Source organism: Carassius auratus, chromosome 20 (genome assembly GCF_003368295.1).
Source record: "Carassius auratus strain Wakin chromosome 20, ASM336829v1, whole genome shotgun sequence".
In the NCBI taxonomy this organism is placed as follows: Eukaryota; Metazoa; Chordata; class Actinopteri; order Cypriniformes; family Cyprinidae; genus Carassius; species Carassius auratus.
Window position 1 is genome coordinate 23799054 of NC_039262.1, and position 20672 is coordinate 23819725.

Below are 20672 nucleotides of genomic sequence, written 5' to 3' on the forward strand. Positions count from 1 at the left end.
CAGAAAATCAAAAATGAGGTTGTTACTGAATTCTGAATTTAGTACAAAAATCACATCATGCATAATCATAGTCATGGTTTACATTATCAATCATTAGTGGAACTTCAGAGTTCTCATGCACATCCACTAGTAAACATTAATATGTATTAACCTATATGTAGCTAGTGTTGCGAATAGATTTGTTTTATTTTTAAGTTTTTGTGTTTAAGTTTTTTATATACTGTAATATTCTTAAGAAATGTTTTGGGGAAATACATAATATTCTTAACTTTATTCTTACATTAGAAAAGGAGATGAAAACCGAAGTTAAAGATAACTTTTCATGAATCTGGCCCTATGATCTGGATTTGGTATTGGATTTGAGAGTTTAGACTAGAAAAAAGAAATTGGGGGTAGGGGTTAGAATTAAGGATTGGAGGTTTGGAGAGATTATTTGTTAAAATGCGGGTTAGGATTTGGGTTTAAATTTAAAAGATAAACTTTTTGCATTTCTCAGATATTACTTACCTCACCTTTAATTAGGGATATATTTCAAGTTAGAAATTTAAGGTGCTATCATTTAATTAAAAACTTACAGATTTCTAGGAAGGTAACAAAAGCACGTTGTTTTGTATGTGAGAATTTATATTAATATTCGTACTTGTAAACGAATGGACTGATTGAGTAAATTCTTCAGCAATTCAACATGCATATCTTCACTTTACCCTATAGATCTCACTCTGCTCATTATCTCAATTCAGTTTTGGTAACCTATGCCCTTGTGATAATTCTGTGTTGTACTCAGGACTTGAAATCCATGCAGGAATTTTACAAAACAAAAACAAATGTTGGTATTGGTAAGTTACTCTCTTGTCTGCATCAGTTTTTATCATTTTCACTTACAGTATGCCTTAATATTGGCCTTAATGTTCATTAAATAAAGTGGTTCAACAATATTACAACCATACTTCCCACAGTACATAATATGATAAATATATAAAAGATGTTACATTATTTGTCTGCCAGGTAATACTTGAATACCAAGTCAAATGTATTGGCTTAATTTACACATTTGTAACTATTAATCTGAAACTTTGAATTCAAAACTTAGATTATTGTCCCTTTTTGCAAATCGAGAGATTCAGCTTTTCACATCAGAGCTGTGAGTGTAAATTTTAACTTACACGTATGAATATAAATATGAAAATTTCTTACATTCAAAGCAACACACTCTTTAGTTTTGCTGCCATAATACATCCATAGATTTCTGTCCAATGTTAGGTTTAGGATTTGACATGTGATTGTTTGTAAATGCTGCTTTGTGCAAAAAGTATCTTCATAATCAGAATCTCAAAATCTGCTTAATTCAGTTATTTTTTTGCAGGTTAGCAGAATGGCGAAAGCTAGACCAGCTAGGACCAGCACAGAAATTAATTCTCAAAAGAAATATCATATTGCTCTTATAATGGTGCTGTATAACAGGATACTGATCCAGCAAAGTGACAGTTAAATGAGATGTGATCCTGTCACATTACCAGCAGATGTGGCATTGACAAACCTCTTCAAGATCAGAGGATCCTCACCTCCCGTAATTCCCTACTGCTGTTCACTACAGTTCACAGCAGAGATTTGACAGATGCGTTCGTGCATGACCAGTCGCAGAATGGTGTCAAAGGACTGGCTAGTCCATGCCCTGACCATGAAATGACTTTCTGCCATACAGAGCACCACAGAGATGACACTAATGTCCCATCTACTGTTTGTGACCACAGCTAAAATATGAGTCCAATACAAAAGCAATTCCAGACTGCCTAGAGTGAACTACTCAGCTACAGAACAACAAAGTGTATCCTATTTAAGTAAAGGGTAGACTTAATAACAGTGTTAATGTACAAGTCTACAATCTAGTAGAACAAACCTCAGACTTCTTTTAAGTTGTGCTGCTTTGCTGTCTGCTCCCTGCAAGGGCTCTATCATAGCTAAAATGGTACATCCTAAGAAACTGATTTAAAACATAGTAACTCTGTACATCATAAAAGTACACATATGGACAGAAATAGTTACTCAAGAAAAGGAAAAGTAATGTTAATAATTACTTGAGTGAGAGTTAAAGTATTCAAATGAAAAGACTTCTCAAGTAGTAAGTTACAAGTTACTTTAGATCTGATTAAGAACGAGCAATATGATGATGTTGGTGAAGTTCATGAATTGTGCAATTACAATAGGAATGTTTTCTCCTCATTATGACCACATGATGTTAGGTGGTATGTCAAAATCGTTATGTACTTCTTCAAAACGTCATTAAACTGACAGTATAATATCTGTAACCAAAATGAATGTAAAGGAAACTGCTTTGTGGACATAAAACAAACTGAATTCGCAGTAGTCTACTCTTGTGACATACATGACAAAGTTATTTCAACAAGTAAATGAAATGGGGAGGTATCGGGAATTAGACAGAATTTACAGCCTGCTTGACAATGATGAGCCTGTTTTCACTGTGATATTAAATCTACTCTCTCTGGCTGGCGTACTTTACAAAAAACAATTTCACAGCTGGCTAAATCCAATTTTGTCACAAAATCTCCATGCCATACAAAAAATTTATTTTGGGAGCAAAATATTCCTCATTTTGTGTGGAAATAATTCTCCATTCTTCATTTCCCGATTCTCTTACAGTACCACAAGTCATGAGGGACTAGACACGAGGAGGTCTAGAATGTACAGATTGCTGATATGATGGAGATGTGCAATGCCATGGCTATGAGCTCATGCATGTTTAATAACTGTAACGGCCTGTAATAGGAGCACGCTCATGAGTACAGTGTCATCAGTGCAATGCATCAAAAATATTTAACTGTTTCTCTAATGCCAGTGTCTACAAGACGCCAAAACCCAGAAATATGAGTGGGTGGAGGATATGGAACTGTGAATAGCCAGACACTCATGTGTCTCATTTTCACGCAAATTTAGACTGCATTTTTCACGTTTACTTTCATCTCTACAATGAAAACACTTCCAGAAACAAATATCAGCTCTCACCCTACTGCTCTGTCAATCCCAACAAGATAGCCATCTCACTTATTTCGATTGGGTCACTTCTGATCTGCATTATCATGTCAGATCTTGGCTTTGACAGACGGACATGAGAAAAGCTTGTATTACAATGAATCAATGCCGTCAGGCAGTATCCCTGTCAAAGGTCTGCCACAAGTCTTTTTGCTCAAGCCTGTCTTCAGAATGAAATGCATTGTTGTCTGGCTAATGTCACCTTCACCAAGTGTCCTACAGGACTTTGAATATGTAACACTGCACTGCAGACGTGACAAAGCATTGCATTGTATCCTTTAGGAGCCTGGCCAATGTTCCCTGTTTCCAACGAAACACTGTGTATTGAGAACACTAAATAAGTGCAAATAAATCAGAGGCACTGCAGAATTCATTCTTCATTCCTCAACCCTAAACATTTTGAAAAATGTATTTGTTTAATCTTTATTGTTAACCATATTGATGAGAAATGTGATGTATATGTAAAGTGCATAGGCTAATTTAATTCAGTTTGTTATAGTTTTTTCTGCACACACACATACACTACACGTACACATGGACGCTCTTTTCAAACAGAAGCTTGTAAAGCACATGATATCTGTCACAGCATATAATGACTACTAAAAATTACAAATTAGATATATAATTTTATTTCAGATAAAGGGAAAATTAAAAGTGAGTTTAATCCAAGCATCTATAAAAGATCTTAGAATAGTTCTGCATCCTTCTGAAGGCACTCTGTCTGTGTTCGCGCTGTTGCCATTTAAACATGTTAATTACAAAAACAATGTATTTATGTATTGTAGACGTCATTACCTAGGCAAAGCAAAATTTGCTGAAATATAGGCTACAGTAAGAGCGCCAGCATTGTTGTCCATCAGATGCCTGTCAAAGTTGAGTTTGTTACTATAGCAAGAGTAAAACTGTCATGTTTTTATAATGAGAAAACTTTATAAAAAAATAAATTATAATGCATGGCCACTTAGAACTTCTGTAAAAACAACAACAACAACAACAACAACAAAAGAATTAGTTTTATGAATGTGAAGTGCATTTGTGCACCTTCTTTCATACACAGTACATGCCTGTGACTCCACTCAGCACACTCTTATTGTTCCAAGCCATTGCAGGCAGTTTCAAACAGGCCCATTTATCTTCCAGGGCAAAGGAAATGGTCTTTGGCCTTGATCTTTAATCACTCCCCTGCCGCAGTGTGCAAGGTCATCAGAGAAGTGGTGACAAACAGTCGTACAGAACTGCCCTCGTCGAACTGAGACTCACTGACTAAAATTAGAGAGCGACACTGGCCCAACAGGATGTTTCAATTACAGCCCGAGATCAGGACAGGAAAAAATGAAGCGTCCAGTTACTACATGTGGCTCCGTATGTAATGGAGATGCAGAGGGAAAGGGAAATCTGGGAAGAGACACACAGGACAGAGAAGAGGGGGAGAGGGCCAAAGGACACAGATAATTGGAATCTACAAATATTATAGAAAAGTCTGTTAGCCAAGAAGAAGGGATTTCGCTGCTAATGCTGAACTCTAGGTAATTAGCAATTTGAGGCAAATTTCTGAAAAGATTAAAATGGAAGGATACGCTAATTTTGGAACACTTTGAAGAAATCAACTGCTAAAATAATTTTTTACTCATTACCTCATGTCATTCCAAACCCATATTGTGCAATGTGCAAGATAAGAAAATGCAGAATGTTTTTGGCCTTAATAAGAGATTAAGGCCAAAAAGATGCTCTTTTCCAAACAATCAAAATCAACTCAATCAAACCATAAAAGTAGACCATATAACACATCTTCTTGCTTTTAAATTAATCATGGCACTTCCTTCATGGAAAGCAATTAATTATCTCCTAATTTTTAAGTCAAAATCTAATCATACTTTGTCAAGACAAACACTCAAATCAGGACATGAATGTAAATGATCTTTTGGTTCTTCTAGAAAAAGCGTCTAATTTATTAGGTTATCTGAGCTGGCATCCATGAGCTTCCAAACCATCGTCCAGACAACAGCCACATTCAGACAATAAATCATTCTTGAGATGTTTCATTATAGCGTCAGAAAAGGCTGCAGTGTGTTTACCCTGTGCTTATATACTCACTGTCATCTTCTTGCTGGCTAGAGAGGCTAAATGTGAGTGGTACTGATTTGAATACTGATCTTGCAGGGAGTCTGAGCTCAAAAGGGCTTTCAGTGAGCACAATGTGGGATTCAGCACACAAAGGCTGCCATACAAATCTACTCCAGCCAAGACCTATACTGAAACTGAGGAACGTTGTCAACAATGATAATTCCATTCATCATAATATCATGTATGTTGAACATATAATAAAATCATGGTTCCTAGAAGTGAAAGATAATACATCATAAATGTCCAAGTGTTCAAAGTTCTGATAATTTGTTTAAAATAATATGAAAAATATATGGAAATAGGAGATCATAATTCATATAAATCAAGAATGAACATGACAAGACTTTTGTGTTTTAGACTATTAGGCATATGAATAAGAGTGAATGTGCACATTTTAAAATAAAATATTATTTTCAAATAGCGTAAATTAATTACTTCATATGAAGAGTTCAGATGCAAAAGCCTCGTTTAAAATTAGATTTTTTTTCTGGTTCTGTTCCACTCAAAATTTCATTTGTTCCTGGTTTTCATTTTCGTTCCTTGAAACGGTTCAGAGCCCTGGTCTAAAATGTAAACTGCAATGGTACTACGCTTCTAACTTAATCACTTTTGGGGGCAATACAATGCATTTTGGGGACTGTGTAGTCAGACACTTTTTATTTACAGTTTTTGGTTAAGATAACTAGGTAAAAGGTTGCCTTGATAGTTGAACCACTTCAACTAAAGCATCCAAGTAATTTACCAATACTTTTTACACAAGCTGTTGTATGGAGTTTTGTGTTACATGCTTACATGAATGCTGCTATTTGTTTTTGTAACACCTATAGCTTCTCAGTGTCAGGGTAGCTGAGATAGATTGAGGGGAAATGTGTCGTTTATGCAGAGCAGAGGATTGTTGTTTCCCTGGGCCACATGTTCGCACACATCCCCTGCATGCTTTTTTCTAATGAGCCCTTCAACCTGGAAGTCCCCCATCCATCTGCCACCTTCAGGTAATTGGGACCACCAAGCTGTCCCAAGGCACCCAGCATCCATCTCTCTGTGTGCCGCATGAGAAAAAGAGTGGAAAATAAAATTGCCACGTGGATTGCAAACAAGTACCTAGTTTCTGCTGACCTTTACATGATTTTAATGTACATGCGCTCTGTGCTCATCTGCAGGCAACCACTGCTGAGCCATAAGGCAATGTTCAAGGAAGGAAGTTCAGCCTGAAGTGACAACATATAGGTATTGTTGTGTGTGCGAGTTGCTATGAATCAGATACACCTGGAGATTGAATGAGAATGCTCTGAAGTGAAAGCTGTTCAAATGAAAACTTCAAATGTATAAGACGCAGTGGGGCGTTTTATCATACAGTAAATTCTAAATCCTTCATAATCTTTACATCTTACAACTCAATAATCTTTGGCTATGTACATACTGCAGCTCTTCAAAAAAGATAGTGACATACACATTTGCATTAAATGTAGTGTCTAATGAGGTACGGTTAAGGGATCTAGAATATGATCATTCAAAATACGTCATGTGCTTTATAAGTACAAACAAACAGCCAGTATACTAGAAATAAGCATGCAAACAAGCAAATAATTATCAGCCAGTAGTATTCTCTAATATAAAGCTTTACTGAAGAACGGAAACAATATCTTTTTTCAATACATGACGATCCAACAATGTGATTTTAAAAAGCAATGATCTATTTGGCACAAATACAATTTACATTAGATTCAACATGATTTCAGATGCAAGCATTGAACTAAATATTCCGCTATAAAAAGAGAACACTTATGCCATGCAACTCAAATCTGTTCTTTTACACAAACTGTAAATCTGTTCTTTCACACAAAGCTTGCTACAGTATTCAGACTTTTCACAACAACTGAGCCACTAAATGACACTAGAAAATCCCAATCTGTTATAGAGTGTGTGAGTTTGTTGTCTTTCCATTTTCACATTACTTTTCTTGACCTCTTTTTTACTTTCATCTCGTTACCATTTCTCTCCTCCCACACACTTAAACAGCAAACAATTAAGTCGTGTCCTGTCAGCTACATTAACTACAGTAATTGGAAGCCATAGTATTTTTCTGCTCAGTGGAAATGATAATTTCCTACTACTACTCTCCTTTAAGTGCACGACTTGGACAATCACACAATGACTACATCCTCAACATACATGTATTTCAAATAGTGGTGATGGAGTAGTCATATAGCATATCTAATGCTTGTGAGGCTTGCAGGTTTTATCCGTGACTCACACATCGTTAAAACATCACATAGCTGAAATCACTGGAATTAGTAATTCAGTTTGGAGGCGGATGATGAGAGGTGACGTAAACAGCTAAACGAATTGAAGGCTTAGAGCTGGAATCTGGCATAATGCAACACTAGATAAAGCCCATCATCTGTTCCATAACTGTCAGCAGGTGTCCAACTGCAATGATTAAGGGTGCCTACACACCAAGAATTGTGTCGTATCAGAGAATACTGCAAAATCATTGATTTCAATGAAAATGGTGCACTACAAAGACAACATAACACTAGGACTGGCATTATGATGTTTGCAACTTTTGCTTAACAAACTCAGACACATAAATCCATTGATGGATGAGAAGCAAGCTTAGTTGTGCTTCCGATTCACTGTATTATCTGTTTTCACAGTCTTTCACAATCTATCCATAGATTGCTCCATCAGAGTTTCCTCTAGTCTATACAGTATGTGCCCTAACACATTGACAAGGGGTCTAAAATAAAATTCCAGGACAAAAACCATAGTAAAGGAGAGTTAACAGAGGGAATGTGCCTTTTACCTTCAGGCAAATTTGTCGCTGAGACACCCAGGTTGAGAAAAATACTTACAGCCTAACAACATCTAAGAAAAAAGAATATGATGGACAACTGCTTGCAGCTGTTAGTATTGATGCGCCTATAATTGCTCCTTTAAGGGCGCTGATTGCACCCTCTGTGAGAAAAAAAAAAAAAAAAAAAAAAAAAAAAAAAAACCTACCACTACTAAACAACATTTGGTTGTGTGTGCATCTGTTAACATGCTCAGTGTGGTCTTTGGTCATGTCAGCATTTCTACAATGCCTCTTACATCATTGAACAGACAGCGGCCCAGGGCTCAGTGAATAGCCCTTGCTGGAGATGAATGGATCTCTCTCGCTACTCTCTCTCACTCCAGTTTTTCACAAGTTAATCAAACAACTCTGGTAAGAATATCTCATCAAGCATAGTGAGTAATGGCTTCTCCTGCTATTGTTATTTGCACCTCTTGCCACATGTACAGTTTATCTATCTCTGTCGGTGATGAGGGACTCACATGTGATAAATGCACGGAAATAGTTAGGCTAACAGAGTAGATTTCAGAATTAGAGACACACATCCAAACTTTAAATTAAGACAACTGGGTAACAGTGAGGCAGCAAAGTCGTGGGTCAAAACACAGCTCTTCTGTTCCGTTCAAAACATTAAACAGGTTCTCCCCACTCAGTGATGCACCTACTGAGAAACTTGATGAAAGTGCTCTAGTTATTGGCGATTCTATTGTACGGAACGTGAATATAGAGACACCAGCCACCATAGTCAAATGTTTACCGGGAGCCAGAGCGCCTGACATCTTGGCAAATTTAAAAGTGCTTGCTAATGCTAAACATAAATACAGTAAGATTGTTATTCATGCCGGCGCTAATGATGTTTGACTTCGCCAGTCAGAGATCACTAAAAATAACTTTAAAGAGGTGTGTGAACTTGCAAGCACGATGTCAGACACTGTAATATACTCTGGTCCCTTCCCTGCTTACCGTGATGAGATGCATAGCAGATTGTCATCACTCAATGGCTGGATGTCTAAGTGGTGCCTGCAAAATAACATAGGTTTCATAGACAATTGGACGAGCTGTTGGGGCAGACCTGACCTGTTGAAAAGAGATGGTCTTCATCCCTCCCGGGATGCTGCCGCTCTTCTCTCTAGAAATATGGCACATAGTCTTAGAGCTTATACTTGACTAACTGGGGCCCAGGTCAGGAAGCAGACAGACTGGCTAAACCGACCGTCTGCTAGCTGCCTCACTTTACAGAGGTTAATTCTCAGCACATAGAGACTCTTTCACCTAGATATCACACTATAGAGACTGTGTCTGTTCTCTGAACTAGGAAATACAAAAAACATTCAAACCAATTTAAGAGTAACAATTTAATTGAGGTTCAACAAACAAAAAAACAATGCAATATGGATAAACAAATGATAAAGATTGGCTTATTGAATATCAGATCCCTTTCTACGAAAATGCTTTTTGTAAATAATATGATCACTGATCATAATCTAAATGTGCTATGTTTGATTGAAACCTGGCTAAAACCTCATGATTACATTATCTTAAATGAGTCCGCCCCCAAGATTACCATTATAAACATGAGCCGCACCCAAAAGGCAAAGGGGGAGGTGTGTCTTCAATTTATAACAATGTTTTCAGGATTTCTCAGAGGGCAGGCTTCAAGTATAACTCATTTGAAGTAATGGTGCATCATATAACATTATCCAGAGAAACAAATGTTAATGATAAATCCCCTGTTATGTTTGTACTGGCTACTGTATACAGGCCACCAGGGCACCATACAGACTTTATTAATGAGTTTGGTGATTTTACATCCGAGGTAGTTCTGGCTGAAGATAAAGTTTTAATAGTTGGTGATTTTAATATCCATGCTGATAATGAAAAAGATGCATTGGGATCAGCATTTATAGACATTCTGAACTCTTTTGGGGTTAGACAACACGTTTCAGGACCAACTCATTGTCGAAATCATACTCTAGATTTAATACTGTCACATGGAATTGATGTTGATGGTGTTGAAATTATGCAGCGAAGTAATGGTATCTCAGATCATTATTTAGTTTTGTGCAAACTTCATATAGCCAAAATTGTAAATTCTACTTCGTTACAAGTATAGTAGAACCATCACTTCTACTACAAAAGACTGGTTTTTAAGTTATCTTACTGATGTATCCAAATTCCTTAGCATATCCAAAACCTCAGAACAACTTGACGATGTAACAGAAACTATGGACTCTCTCTTTTCTAGCATTTTAAATACAGTTGTTCATTTACACTAAAGGAAGGTAAAGGAAACCAGTCTGACACCATGGAATATTGAGCATATTTGCAACCTGAAGAGAGCAGCCCAAAAAATGACTTGATGGCTTGTGGCGAGTGGGGCGGGGCCCAGAGACGTGAGAACAAGGAGGGTCTCGAGTCCCACGTAGGAGATGGAAGGATATAAAACTGGAGTGACAATAGTGAAGGACGAGAGAGGACCAGGCCTGGGCCTTATTTTATGTTTTGCTTTTTATTTGAGTGCAACAGTCGTCCGTGAGGGGCCGGTGCGCTGTTTTGTGTTTATTTTGAATATTAAAATGATGTTTGATTGTGCGCCGGTTCCCGCCTCCTTCTTCCCGATGATTATGGAGTTTTTAATATTATTACATGGCTGCTCTGTCAATTCTTTGTTATCAGTTAGGAACCTCCCAGACAGCAAGCAGTTTCGGCCCAGATCCGGCCCATATCTGGCCCGCATGGATTTCACACGGGCCAGAAGTGGGCCGGATCTGGGCCAACACTATATTGCTGTCTGGGCTAGGTGTGGTATTTGATAGCAATCTTTCCTTAGAAAGCCACTTTTCTAGCATTTGTAAAACTGCATTTTTCACATCTGAAAAATCTGATTCGATGTAACCGGATCTTTTTGAACCAGTTCACCAAATTGAACTGATTCCTTTTAAATGGTTTGCGTCTGCAATATGCATTAATCCACAAATGACTTAAGCTGTTAACTTTTTTAATGTGGCTGACACTCCATCTGAGTTCAAACAAACCAATATCCCGGAGTAATTCATTTACTCAAACAGTACACACTGCTGTGAAGAGAGAACTGAAGATGAACACCGAGCCGAGCCAGATAATGAACAATAGATTGAATTGTTCAAGGGTCAAGAACCGGTTGCATCGGTTTTCGGTTCATCAGTACTTCTTTCGGACAGTTCGATTCAATAAACCGGTTGAAGAAAACGGTTCACTGGTTCTTTTGCGCTAATGACGTCATTTGCGATGATTGCAATTCAAACCAGATTTCAAAAACTGCTTTGTTTTGAATTTTCTCTCACAACAGACACGGAAGAGAAGACAATGCAGAATGAAGTCGTAGTTTTTGCTATTTTTGGACCAAAATGTATTTTTGATGCATGAAAAAATTCAAACTGACCCTCTGATGTCACATGGACTACTTTGATTATGTTTTTCTTACCTTTCTGGACATGGACAGTATACCGTTCACAGAGCTTCAATGGAGGGACTGAGAGCTCTAGGACTAAATCTAAAATATCTTAAACTGTGTTCCAAAGATAAACGGAGGTCTTACTGGTTTGGAACAACATGAGGGTAAGTTATTAATGACATAATTTTGCTATTTGGGTGAACTTACCCTTTAATTAAGCGTGAAATTGCACTACTGTCCCTTTCTGGATCTGCTAATATGATCATACACCTCTTATTTCTCGGACCCTGGGGTGACCTGCAAGGGTGGGTAGTCAGAGGACTGTGCCAAATAGCACCTTACAAGTGTAGCCACTAGACCACAAACCACTCAGAACAGCCCAACATTGGTCACATTCTGGGACCTTCAGGGGTTGGAAAACCTGTCAGCTTTTACAGGTATTTCTCTTTCTGTCTATGCTGACATGCAGCAAGGGAACACTAAAAGTGAGACCTATGGAAAATTAATTTGTGGGCAAAGCATGAATCAAACTGCCTGAGGGCCTAGAAATTGATCTGGGAGAACTTGTCTTAGAAAAAAATACACTTACAACAAGTCCAAAATGGAGATCTTGCTGGAGTGGGGACATTCCTGTAGAAGTATTTATTAAATACAATTTATTAAAAATGCTGTGGTCATAACCTGAATCTCTAATTTTGCTATTAATGTAAGAGTGTCTTACAAAATGTACAAATCAAAGCAGAAAAATATATAGTTCTCATAAAATGAGAGATTTGTTTCATTGAATCTCTTTTATTATGCATAACAGATTAATTTGCTTTCATGAGTGCTCTATAGAACTTCCATTGACCATAATATTGTAGGGAATACATTTTCCTAACCCTAACCTAACCCCAACTAACTCAAGGGGCAACGATTGATAAAAATCAAAGGGTAATGATTGGTTGATCAGAATGGTACAGTCCTTAGCCTTCAACCTAATCCTACATCACTTAATTTTGATGTTATTTCAGGCCCAACAAAAATAATTCAGGAGTATACCTTACTCATCAACACTGTTGGGAACGTTACTTTAAAAAAGCAATTAGTTATAGTTACTCACTACTTGTTTCAAAAAGTAAGAGTTAGTAACTGAATTACTCTATAATAAAAGTAACTCGTTACCAGGGAAAGTAACTATTTGCGTTATTGTAAAAAAAACAAAACAAATATATGTTGCTATATGTCAGAGAATTTTTTTTTTCTTTCAGTTTTCACAAGTCAGTTGAAATGAGTAGAACAGACAGGTGTTCGTACACAACTTTCGATATTTATTGCACGTCAACAGACAGCAAGAGTTTTATCCTGCACTTCAAGTATTATCTTTGTAAGAAAAGTGTTTTTGGCCACTAGCTTTGTAGATGCGCGTCACGCATTACATGTACACATTACATGCACGTTCTTGCCTTTGACCACAATGAATTTGAAGTAGTGCTTGTATCTCCACCTTGAAAATGCCAACTTTTCATCGGATTGCTCCTGACTCGCCATTTCTGCTGCTGCTGCAAATCTTTGTGTAGCTGTTGCGTGTGTGTGTGTGTGTGTTTGGCGCCGCTGGCGCTGCCGCATGTGCCGGCATGTGTGTAAAAACACTGGCTCTGATTGGCTACCATGAAACACGTGACTCTGCCTTAGCCAATCATAATCGCTTATCTCGTTATTAACCCACCTGCTCACTCGCTGTGTGAGCCAGGGGTGCGTTCGGATTGCATAGTTTATTAAATCAATGCATAGTAATGCACCGCAATTATACTTTCAGCAACGTCAACGGCGTTGTAACGACGGGAAAAGTAATTAGTTAGATTACCCCGTTATTGAAAAAATAACGTTGTTACCTAACGCCGTTCCTTTAAACGCCGTTATTCCAAACACTGCTCATCAAAAGCACAGACCAAAACCATGCACTAACATTCATCCATTTAGTCACAGGAATACTGGACTCTATCCCAGCATCTTTAAACATAACAGGTGGGCTGTCCATCACAGGGCTACATGCATACACAATCCACACAGAATGATCTCTTGAGTTGGCCATGACTCAACTGGGGACCTTTTGCTGTGAGGTAACATTTATAACACCTAACACAATATATAAGTAACATTCACTCAGGGCTGTGACCTACTATTTATCATCAGTGTTGCCAAGTCTGCTTATTAAACGCGACTTTGGGCTTGTTTTTCTGTAAAGTCACTTACAAATATTGGTAGTTTTTTGGGCTTGTTTCTAAAGTGTAGTTGCTTATTTGGGCTTGTTCCCAGCTCCATAATAAGTTATCAAGCAGATATTTTCTATATGTTATTTAAACGTAGTTCTAGCCTGTTCTCTCTGTCCCCATACACACAGAGACAGCAGAGTTACACCCACATCCTGCTTCTAATTGGCTCTGAGCCAGATGGCAATGAGTACTAGCCAATCAGAGGCAGAGCAGGGCAATCTTTTTTTGGTTAAGAAAACGGCGACAGTGAGTGACGTAAACTTTAAATAAATGTGCGCGAGTTGCGACTGATGGTGACTGACTGGACTATAGGAGAGTTGCTATTATGCAATAATAAACAAATAATTTTTGAATTCAGGATGATATTTATTTGTGTGTGGAAAATTTAATTATCAGATGTTTACTGTTTATATAAAGTACTCGGGTACATCAGTCTATATTTGATATCCCATCAGTTTTGTAATGTTAAAAGGTGGTTTAACTTCCTCTTGTGGTCATTGTCCTGAAGCTCAGGGGGAAAAATAAATAAACTGTACCATGTGTGCAGTTTTGTAAAACTGCGCACAGTTTACCAATCTGTCCACATGGATGTAAATTGACAATCTGTGTGCACGTTTTTATAATTCGCGGGGACAGATTTTAAACTGTGGCTACATATTGTCAATATACATCCAGTTTATTTATTTTTCTCTTCCCAGAACCTGGGTGGTGTGTCCTTAGAAAAAGTTGCTTGTTTTAGGCTTGTTTACACAGGCCTGGTTGCTTATTTGTCTCGCGATATCTGGCAACACTGGTTATCATGTTTAGACATGGAATATGTGATTTTGTGTTCAGCTCCTGTCTTACTGGAAATATAGATGGCCAAAAGGCCAACAAGGATAAAGAGACTTCATGTCCTGAAATTGTCTGCATGTGAGTTTGAGGGCTCTTATCATTAGTTGGGTTGTCAACGCATTGATGAAGTCACGCTGCAGTCAGCACTGACATCAGAGGTTATTATTATGCTGGTTGATCTGTTTAAAGGTGAGGACAGAATAAGTCTTCTTGGCCTGTTGGTGAGCGGTGCCCTAGGGAGAGTTATGGCTTTAATACCAAGACTGCTGCTTCATTTTCCCCCCTTGCATCAATAAAATGGTCACCGTGTTCAGACATTCATTGGCCTCATGCCATACTGTGTTAAAGAAAGCATTCTGTTAGTTGATACTCCACGAGGCATATATTCAATATTTTCTAAACCACCTGATAATGCTAGCTTTGTGTGAAGAACAAACTTAAATAAGATGCTTTTCACTGACAATCTTCCCCTTATTTGGAGCACATAAATGCTGACTTTTTGGTACACTAGTCCCATAAGGTATGATGCTTTTTAATGGCAAACTCCATTGTTCTTGCCATGGCTAAGGCAAAGGGGAACACATGGAAACATGGGACAATTTGATAACTTTAATACTAAGAAACCAGATGGCAAGGGTTTAGACATGAGGTCTCTTAACTTCTCATGTCTTACATGAAAACATAAGTGCAGAATAAACACATATTTACACTGGGTATTCGGCCATCCACACATTTTTGTCTACATCTTTGTTTTAATGGACTTAATGGAGAAAATCAATGGATCTTACCTGAATGGTGGGTGGTGAGCGCTGTTTGCGGGTAGTGGTGGTTGACAGGGTGGTGGTGGTCTCGATGAAGGTGGTGGACATCTCTGGTGGCATGGAGGTGGTGCTACGTGAGGGACTTCTGCTGGTGGGAACATCCCCCACCAGTCTCACACTGCCATTTATCTTGATGTTAGCATGACCTTCAGCTGCCATGTTGAGAACCTTCAGGCCATTGTAATAAAGACCAGACAGCTGGCCTTGATATGGTTGCTTGCGGTCATTACCGCCTATTGAGATGGTGGCTTGAGTGTTAAAAATGGTCAGCTGACGACCTGAGGGGAAGACCAGTGAAGGAAGGCACAATCAGAATGATTTTTATTTATTTATTTATATTTTAATTTAGCTAATTGATTAATGTTATCATTAATGGGCTATATTTTAACATCCAAGCATAGTATTAAAAATTCTAAATTATGATTAACTTTTTTTCTTTTTCTTTGCCATGTTCACTGTGAGATGCTTCTCATGCAAATGTTTTGGGGAAAATTCCAAATGGTTTTTCATATGGTTAGAAATAGAAATGCAGGCCAATTAATACTTTTACACATTTACAATTTTATATTACATTGGGCAAGGAAGTGTATGGATTTCATACATTTCAAAGGAATATCATTTTGATTCATGCATGTGGAACCACTAATAGGATTTCAATGTGGTTTTAGACTGTGTTAAAGGGACTTTATAATCATCTTATGTAGTTTAGGCAATGACCTTTAAGCGCATTTAATAATCCAAAGCACTTTAATGGTAAATTTGATAAATGGTCACCCCGCCCTTTCATCCTGTTTTTGAATGAAACTGAAGAGGTGTTGGTCGATTTCATCACCGGCTTCAAACTAAAAAGTGTGTTGGTCAGCAAAGTGGCGTTTCACTTCACCACCAATTTGTTGTCTTTGGAAACGCACTGTATTAAAGTTGTTGTTTTTTTTTTATTATTATTCGACCACTATGGAAGATCATTACAAAGAAAATTAAAAACAAACACCCTGACTTTTGTTGAGATTTGGTTTACTAAGTACTTATGCAGTTTTATTCTTGTTTACCAGTCCCTTTAACTGGTCAATGATCTGATGGAAATAACAAAAGAGGATCACAATCCACATAAAAAAAAATAAAAAAAAAATAAAATAAAAAAATATTACGTAATGGGAAGGGAAGTAAATTATGAACATTTTAGGTTAATTAGTGGCAAAGAATCATCAGACCTGGTTGGACAAAAATCTAACGAAACGACATGACAAGGAGCATATGAACGCAAATTAAAATCAACGAAAGAAACACTGAGTTCTTGTGAGGGTTACCTTTCTCATGTAGCCAATCTTCGACCGGCCGGGTATATTTGAATGGAATTTTCTTATTAGCCATTTGATAACGCTCATTGTCGCTGTTGCCTTTAAAGTTTGAAAGACACATTGCACATTTATACACTGTTTAAGAATGTTTAGCCGTGTTTAAAATGATTTAGGTCTTGTTATCATAGGCAGTTTAGGTTTCATTGTAAGATTTTCTTCAGTTGTAAGATTATAAGGCATTGTTTATTAAACAGTAGCCAACTAAATAAACAGTTTAACACATAATTATTGCAACAAGAATCACACACACCACATTCAGGCTTTAAGACAAAATACAGGCAACCGTTTAAGTGAGACATGCCAACAATTCATTTCAAACTGCATTTCCACTGAGCGTCTGTAACAGGTGATCAACCGCTCAACAATCAAATGAAGTGTGACTGTTTTCCCACTGGATATCATATTCTTTTACATTTCAAGGTGCAAAGGAACTCTTTATGAACTATTAATGTAAGGGAAAGAGAGAAAGTGAGTGAATGCGAAAGAGAGAGAGATAGAAATAAAAAGAGATAATATGTAGAAGCTCTAAACCTGCTGGGAAATAAGGCTTGAGATGACACCGATTTGAGGAATACACTGCATACAGATGAGATCATTACAGCATGGTGTGAGGCCTGCTGCTGCGGGGTCCCTGGAAACCCTCTGAGGCATTGGGCTGCTTGAATATTTTTGCCATTATTCGTACTTTGTTACACTTCTTCCTCCGACTGGACTGAGGTGTTAGGGCTGTTAGAGTGATTTAACATCTGCAATCTTGGGTATATTTACTGTATGTCACATCCAACAGCACCAGTTGTAACCAGATCATCGAAGAAAGGTCAAGCTTTTCATATTTCAAGCACATGAACATGATTTAGATTAATGTTGGTCATAGTAAATGAAATGGGATGTCTGTCTTTCAAACTAAAGGATATTAAGCTAATTATTTTTTATACTTTGCATTATAAGTATGATAATACAGTGAACAAGTCATATAGTGCACTATATCATTATGTTTTTATGGTGCTTTTTAAAAGTTTTTTCAAACTCAGCATCTGTACCCACTCACTTCACTGCATGAGAAAGAGCAGCATGAACACTCTTCATGCTGGGTAAGTAAAATTCAACAGGAGGGTAAGTAGATGATTACAGAATTACATTTTTGAGTTCCTATGGATTTCCATGTTCATCAAGTGGGGAGAAAATTTACTTTACAGCTGTACTCTGAAGAGCCTGTAATGGTAAAAAGAAGAAGTCGAAAAAAAAAAAAAAAAAAAAAACCTACAGCTTGAGAGCAAAAAATGCAAATAGGACTTCAAAAGAACAAAGTTACTCAGCACACATCTCACTTAGCTAAATAAGTCACTGAGCGCTGAGTCACAGTGTACCTTTTCAAAACTAGAAAGAGAAAAAGGTGCATAGAATAGGAGTGCTATTCGGAAACACAAAGGTTCTGCAGTGACAGAGATGTGAAATGGATGAGGCCGGTGGCGATTCAAGGCTGCGCTTTTCTTTTGCTTTCCTTTTTAAATACGCAGAAAAAGGGCTTCAAAGTGTGCTGGTTACTGCTTGCTAAGCAGGGGGGATGTGTGCAAGGTAAAGGGGAGAGGGGGGAATAAGCAGCTTCCAGGGTTGACGATGCCTTTGATTCTGATGGGCAGCGCATGCAAGCCTGGGGCTGGAGTGGCTTTTTGGATGGAGGCCTGCATGTTGGAGAGATCCAGGAGAACTTGAGGGTTTGGACATTCATTTTAGACATCAGACACTTTGCCAGTGCTTGATATTTCTTATGTTAAAGTGAATATATTACGATGATCTTTGCAAAGCTATCTAACCTCCAAATAACGTTCAGTGGCTATAGAGAATGGGAAACTGATGTTACAGCACAATGCATTGTGGGAATTTTGGAATTGGGAGTTAGAGAAGAGATTGAAGTGAATGTAAACATTTTATATCATTTTATGTTAACATTATTCAGTGAGAGTAGTTATCATATAAAATGTCTACATTCACTACTGAACTAGGTTTCAAATTAAACTAAAATTTGGTAAGGTAAACTTAAATGTGGATTTTTGACTATAGATTTATTATACAGTATACTATAAATACAATGATTTGCCTGTGAATGATTGAGCCCAGTCATTTTCTTTATTTACTGCATTCTTCTGCTTACTAAGAATCTCTAATAGTAAGAAACCTTGAATTTCATTCAAGGCATTCAAGTGAAGTTATTTATTTGTACATTATTTGCAAAACACTTTTTTTTTTCAACTTACTTAATAGATTGACATAATAGTTTTTTTTATTAAATATAACTGACTGTAAATGGTTTTCTGAAAATTACTTATATAAAAAGGTTTGGTTATTTTGTGGTGATTTTTAAATGTTTACACTATGTGCTTCTAAGCATGTCTAAAATATGGCAACCATTACACAGAATGCAACATGCCATGACACAGATTCCCATTCTCTATACCCTGGCTATCATCAGCATCACCCTTATGAGTGAATCTCATGAACATTTGCCCTGATCATATCTCAGTAATAATAATAATAATAATGTATGTCATTATTTATTTGCTGGTGGTTTGCATGAACTTGCTTAACTTCACAACACAATCCTAGAGTGTCTTATCTCATCCATAAAATATCAGAGCAACAGAAGAGCTCTAATCTGTGAGAGATGTCCAACAAGCCAATGGTGTCGGTTTCTCCCATCCATCAGCACATTTGTGTAGGTTTCCCACTAGAACAATATCTGAATCACTCTCTTTAGTTGGCACAGCTTTAATCAAAACAAATGCTGGCATGGTGTCACTATGTCCTCTTTCAGCACTAGAGATTTGCGGTAGGGGGCCATCAGCAGATGCTGAAAGCATACAAACAATGTGCGAAATGAATTATTTTGCCAGTTCATCATGGTCTACTGGTAAGAAGTGAAAAGTTTCTGTTCCTTATTGGGACACAATCTAACCTTGGCTATAAGGATATATATATATATATATATTTTTTTTTTCTTCTTTCACATGGGCAATAAATCTGCATATGACTGCCTCTAAGCAGGACATCAATTAATAGTTTTACATTATCACACCATTGCCTTGCTGCTATCACCTGTCTATACAGTTCCAGTCACAAACATCATGCAAACAGCAAGCAACCAGAATAAGTGAATAGAACCCATCCATTATAACTATTCAGTTTTAGACTTAGTCCATGAGATTAAGTCTGCTGGACAAATGGAAGAGTTAACACTAGAACTACCAATGTATTCATTCTGACCATTTCTAAAATGCAAAATGTAACTTTTGAAATAAAACTGCTTAAACTATAATACCCAGACTTTTCCTAAATTTTTATATATTTTATTATTACATTGATACTTTATTTAACTTACAAAACACAAAAGAGTTCTGAGTATTTCTACCCTGAATGGCCAAAACAGTCAAATTGACCATGCGCATTACAGTCAACATATACTTTCTGCTTTTGCCACTTTTTCCCGAGGTTGAAGATGCACGTCACTGTTGCCTTTTGTCCAGAACTTTTGTTCTAGTTGTTTTTATATTCTATTGCTAAGCTAAAATTCCTTTTACTGAAAAAACTGGGTGGATACCTCCAATATTTTTGTTTTAGGAACAGTGACGAAAACAGTGTTTTATCTACAGAAATATTCTGCTTTGGCTCATATTTTTGGGCATTTAGACTTTCAAATACAACATTTTCACTGCAGTGAAAAACTTTGCGGACATAAAACGACATACGCACATCAAGAGTGGTCTACATAGCTCTTACGCAAGGGTGATGACATCATAAAATATGATTGTAATGAATCATTGTAAAAGCTCGAAAGAAGCTTCAAATGTATTATATGACAAAAATGGAATACAGTTCAGTCTAGTATGAATGGTCAGAATGACCATAGAATTCCTGTAGTTCTAGTGTTAAGGAACATTAATTCTAGAAAGCAGACTTAACTTTAAC

General features: G+C 37.2%; 1 protein-coding gene across 5 annotated transcripts in view; it reads right to left on the reverse strand.

Moving 5' to 3' along the window:
• Positions 1-20672, reverse strand: part of nrxn3b (neurexin 3b) — a 112275-nt gene that overhangs the window by 15532 nt on the left and 76071 nt on the right. For 3 of the 5 annotated variants that reach the window (XM_026291552.1, XM_026291555.1, XM_026291551.1), the window contains exons 4-5: positions 16659-16748; positions 15319-15629 (exon numbers count right to left, since the gene is read on the reverse strand). In XM_026291552.1, the coding sequence (XP_026147337.1) occupies positions 15319-15629; positions 16659-16748 (401 nt within the window). The remainder of the gene's footprint in view (positions 1-15318; positions 15630-16658; positions 16749-20672) is intronic. The other 2 variants (XM_026291554.1, XM_026291553.1) reach the window with 1 other exon arrangement.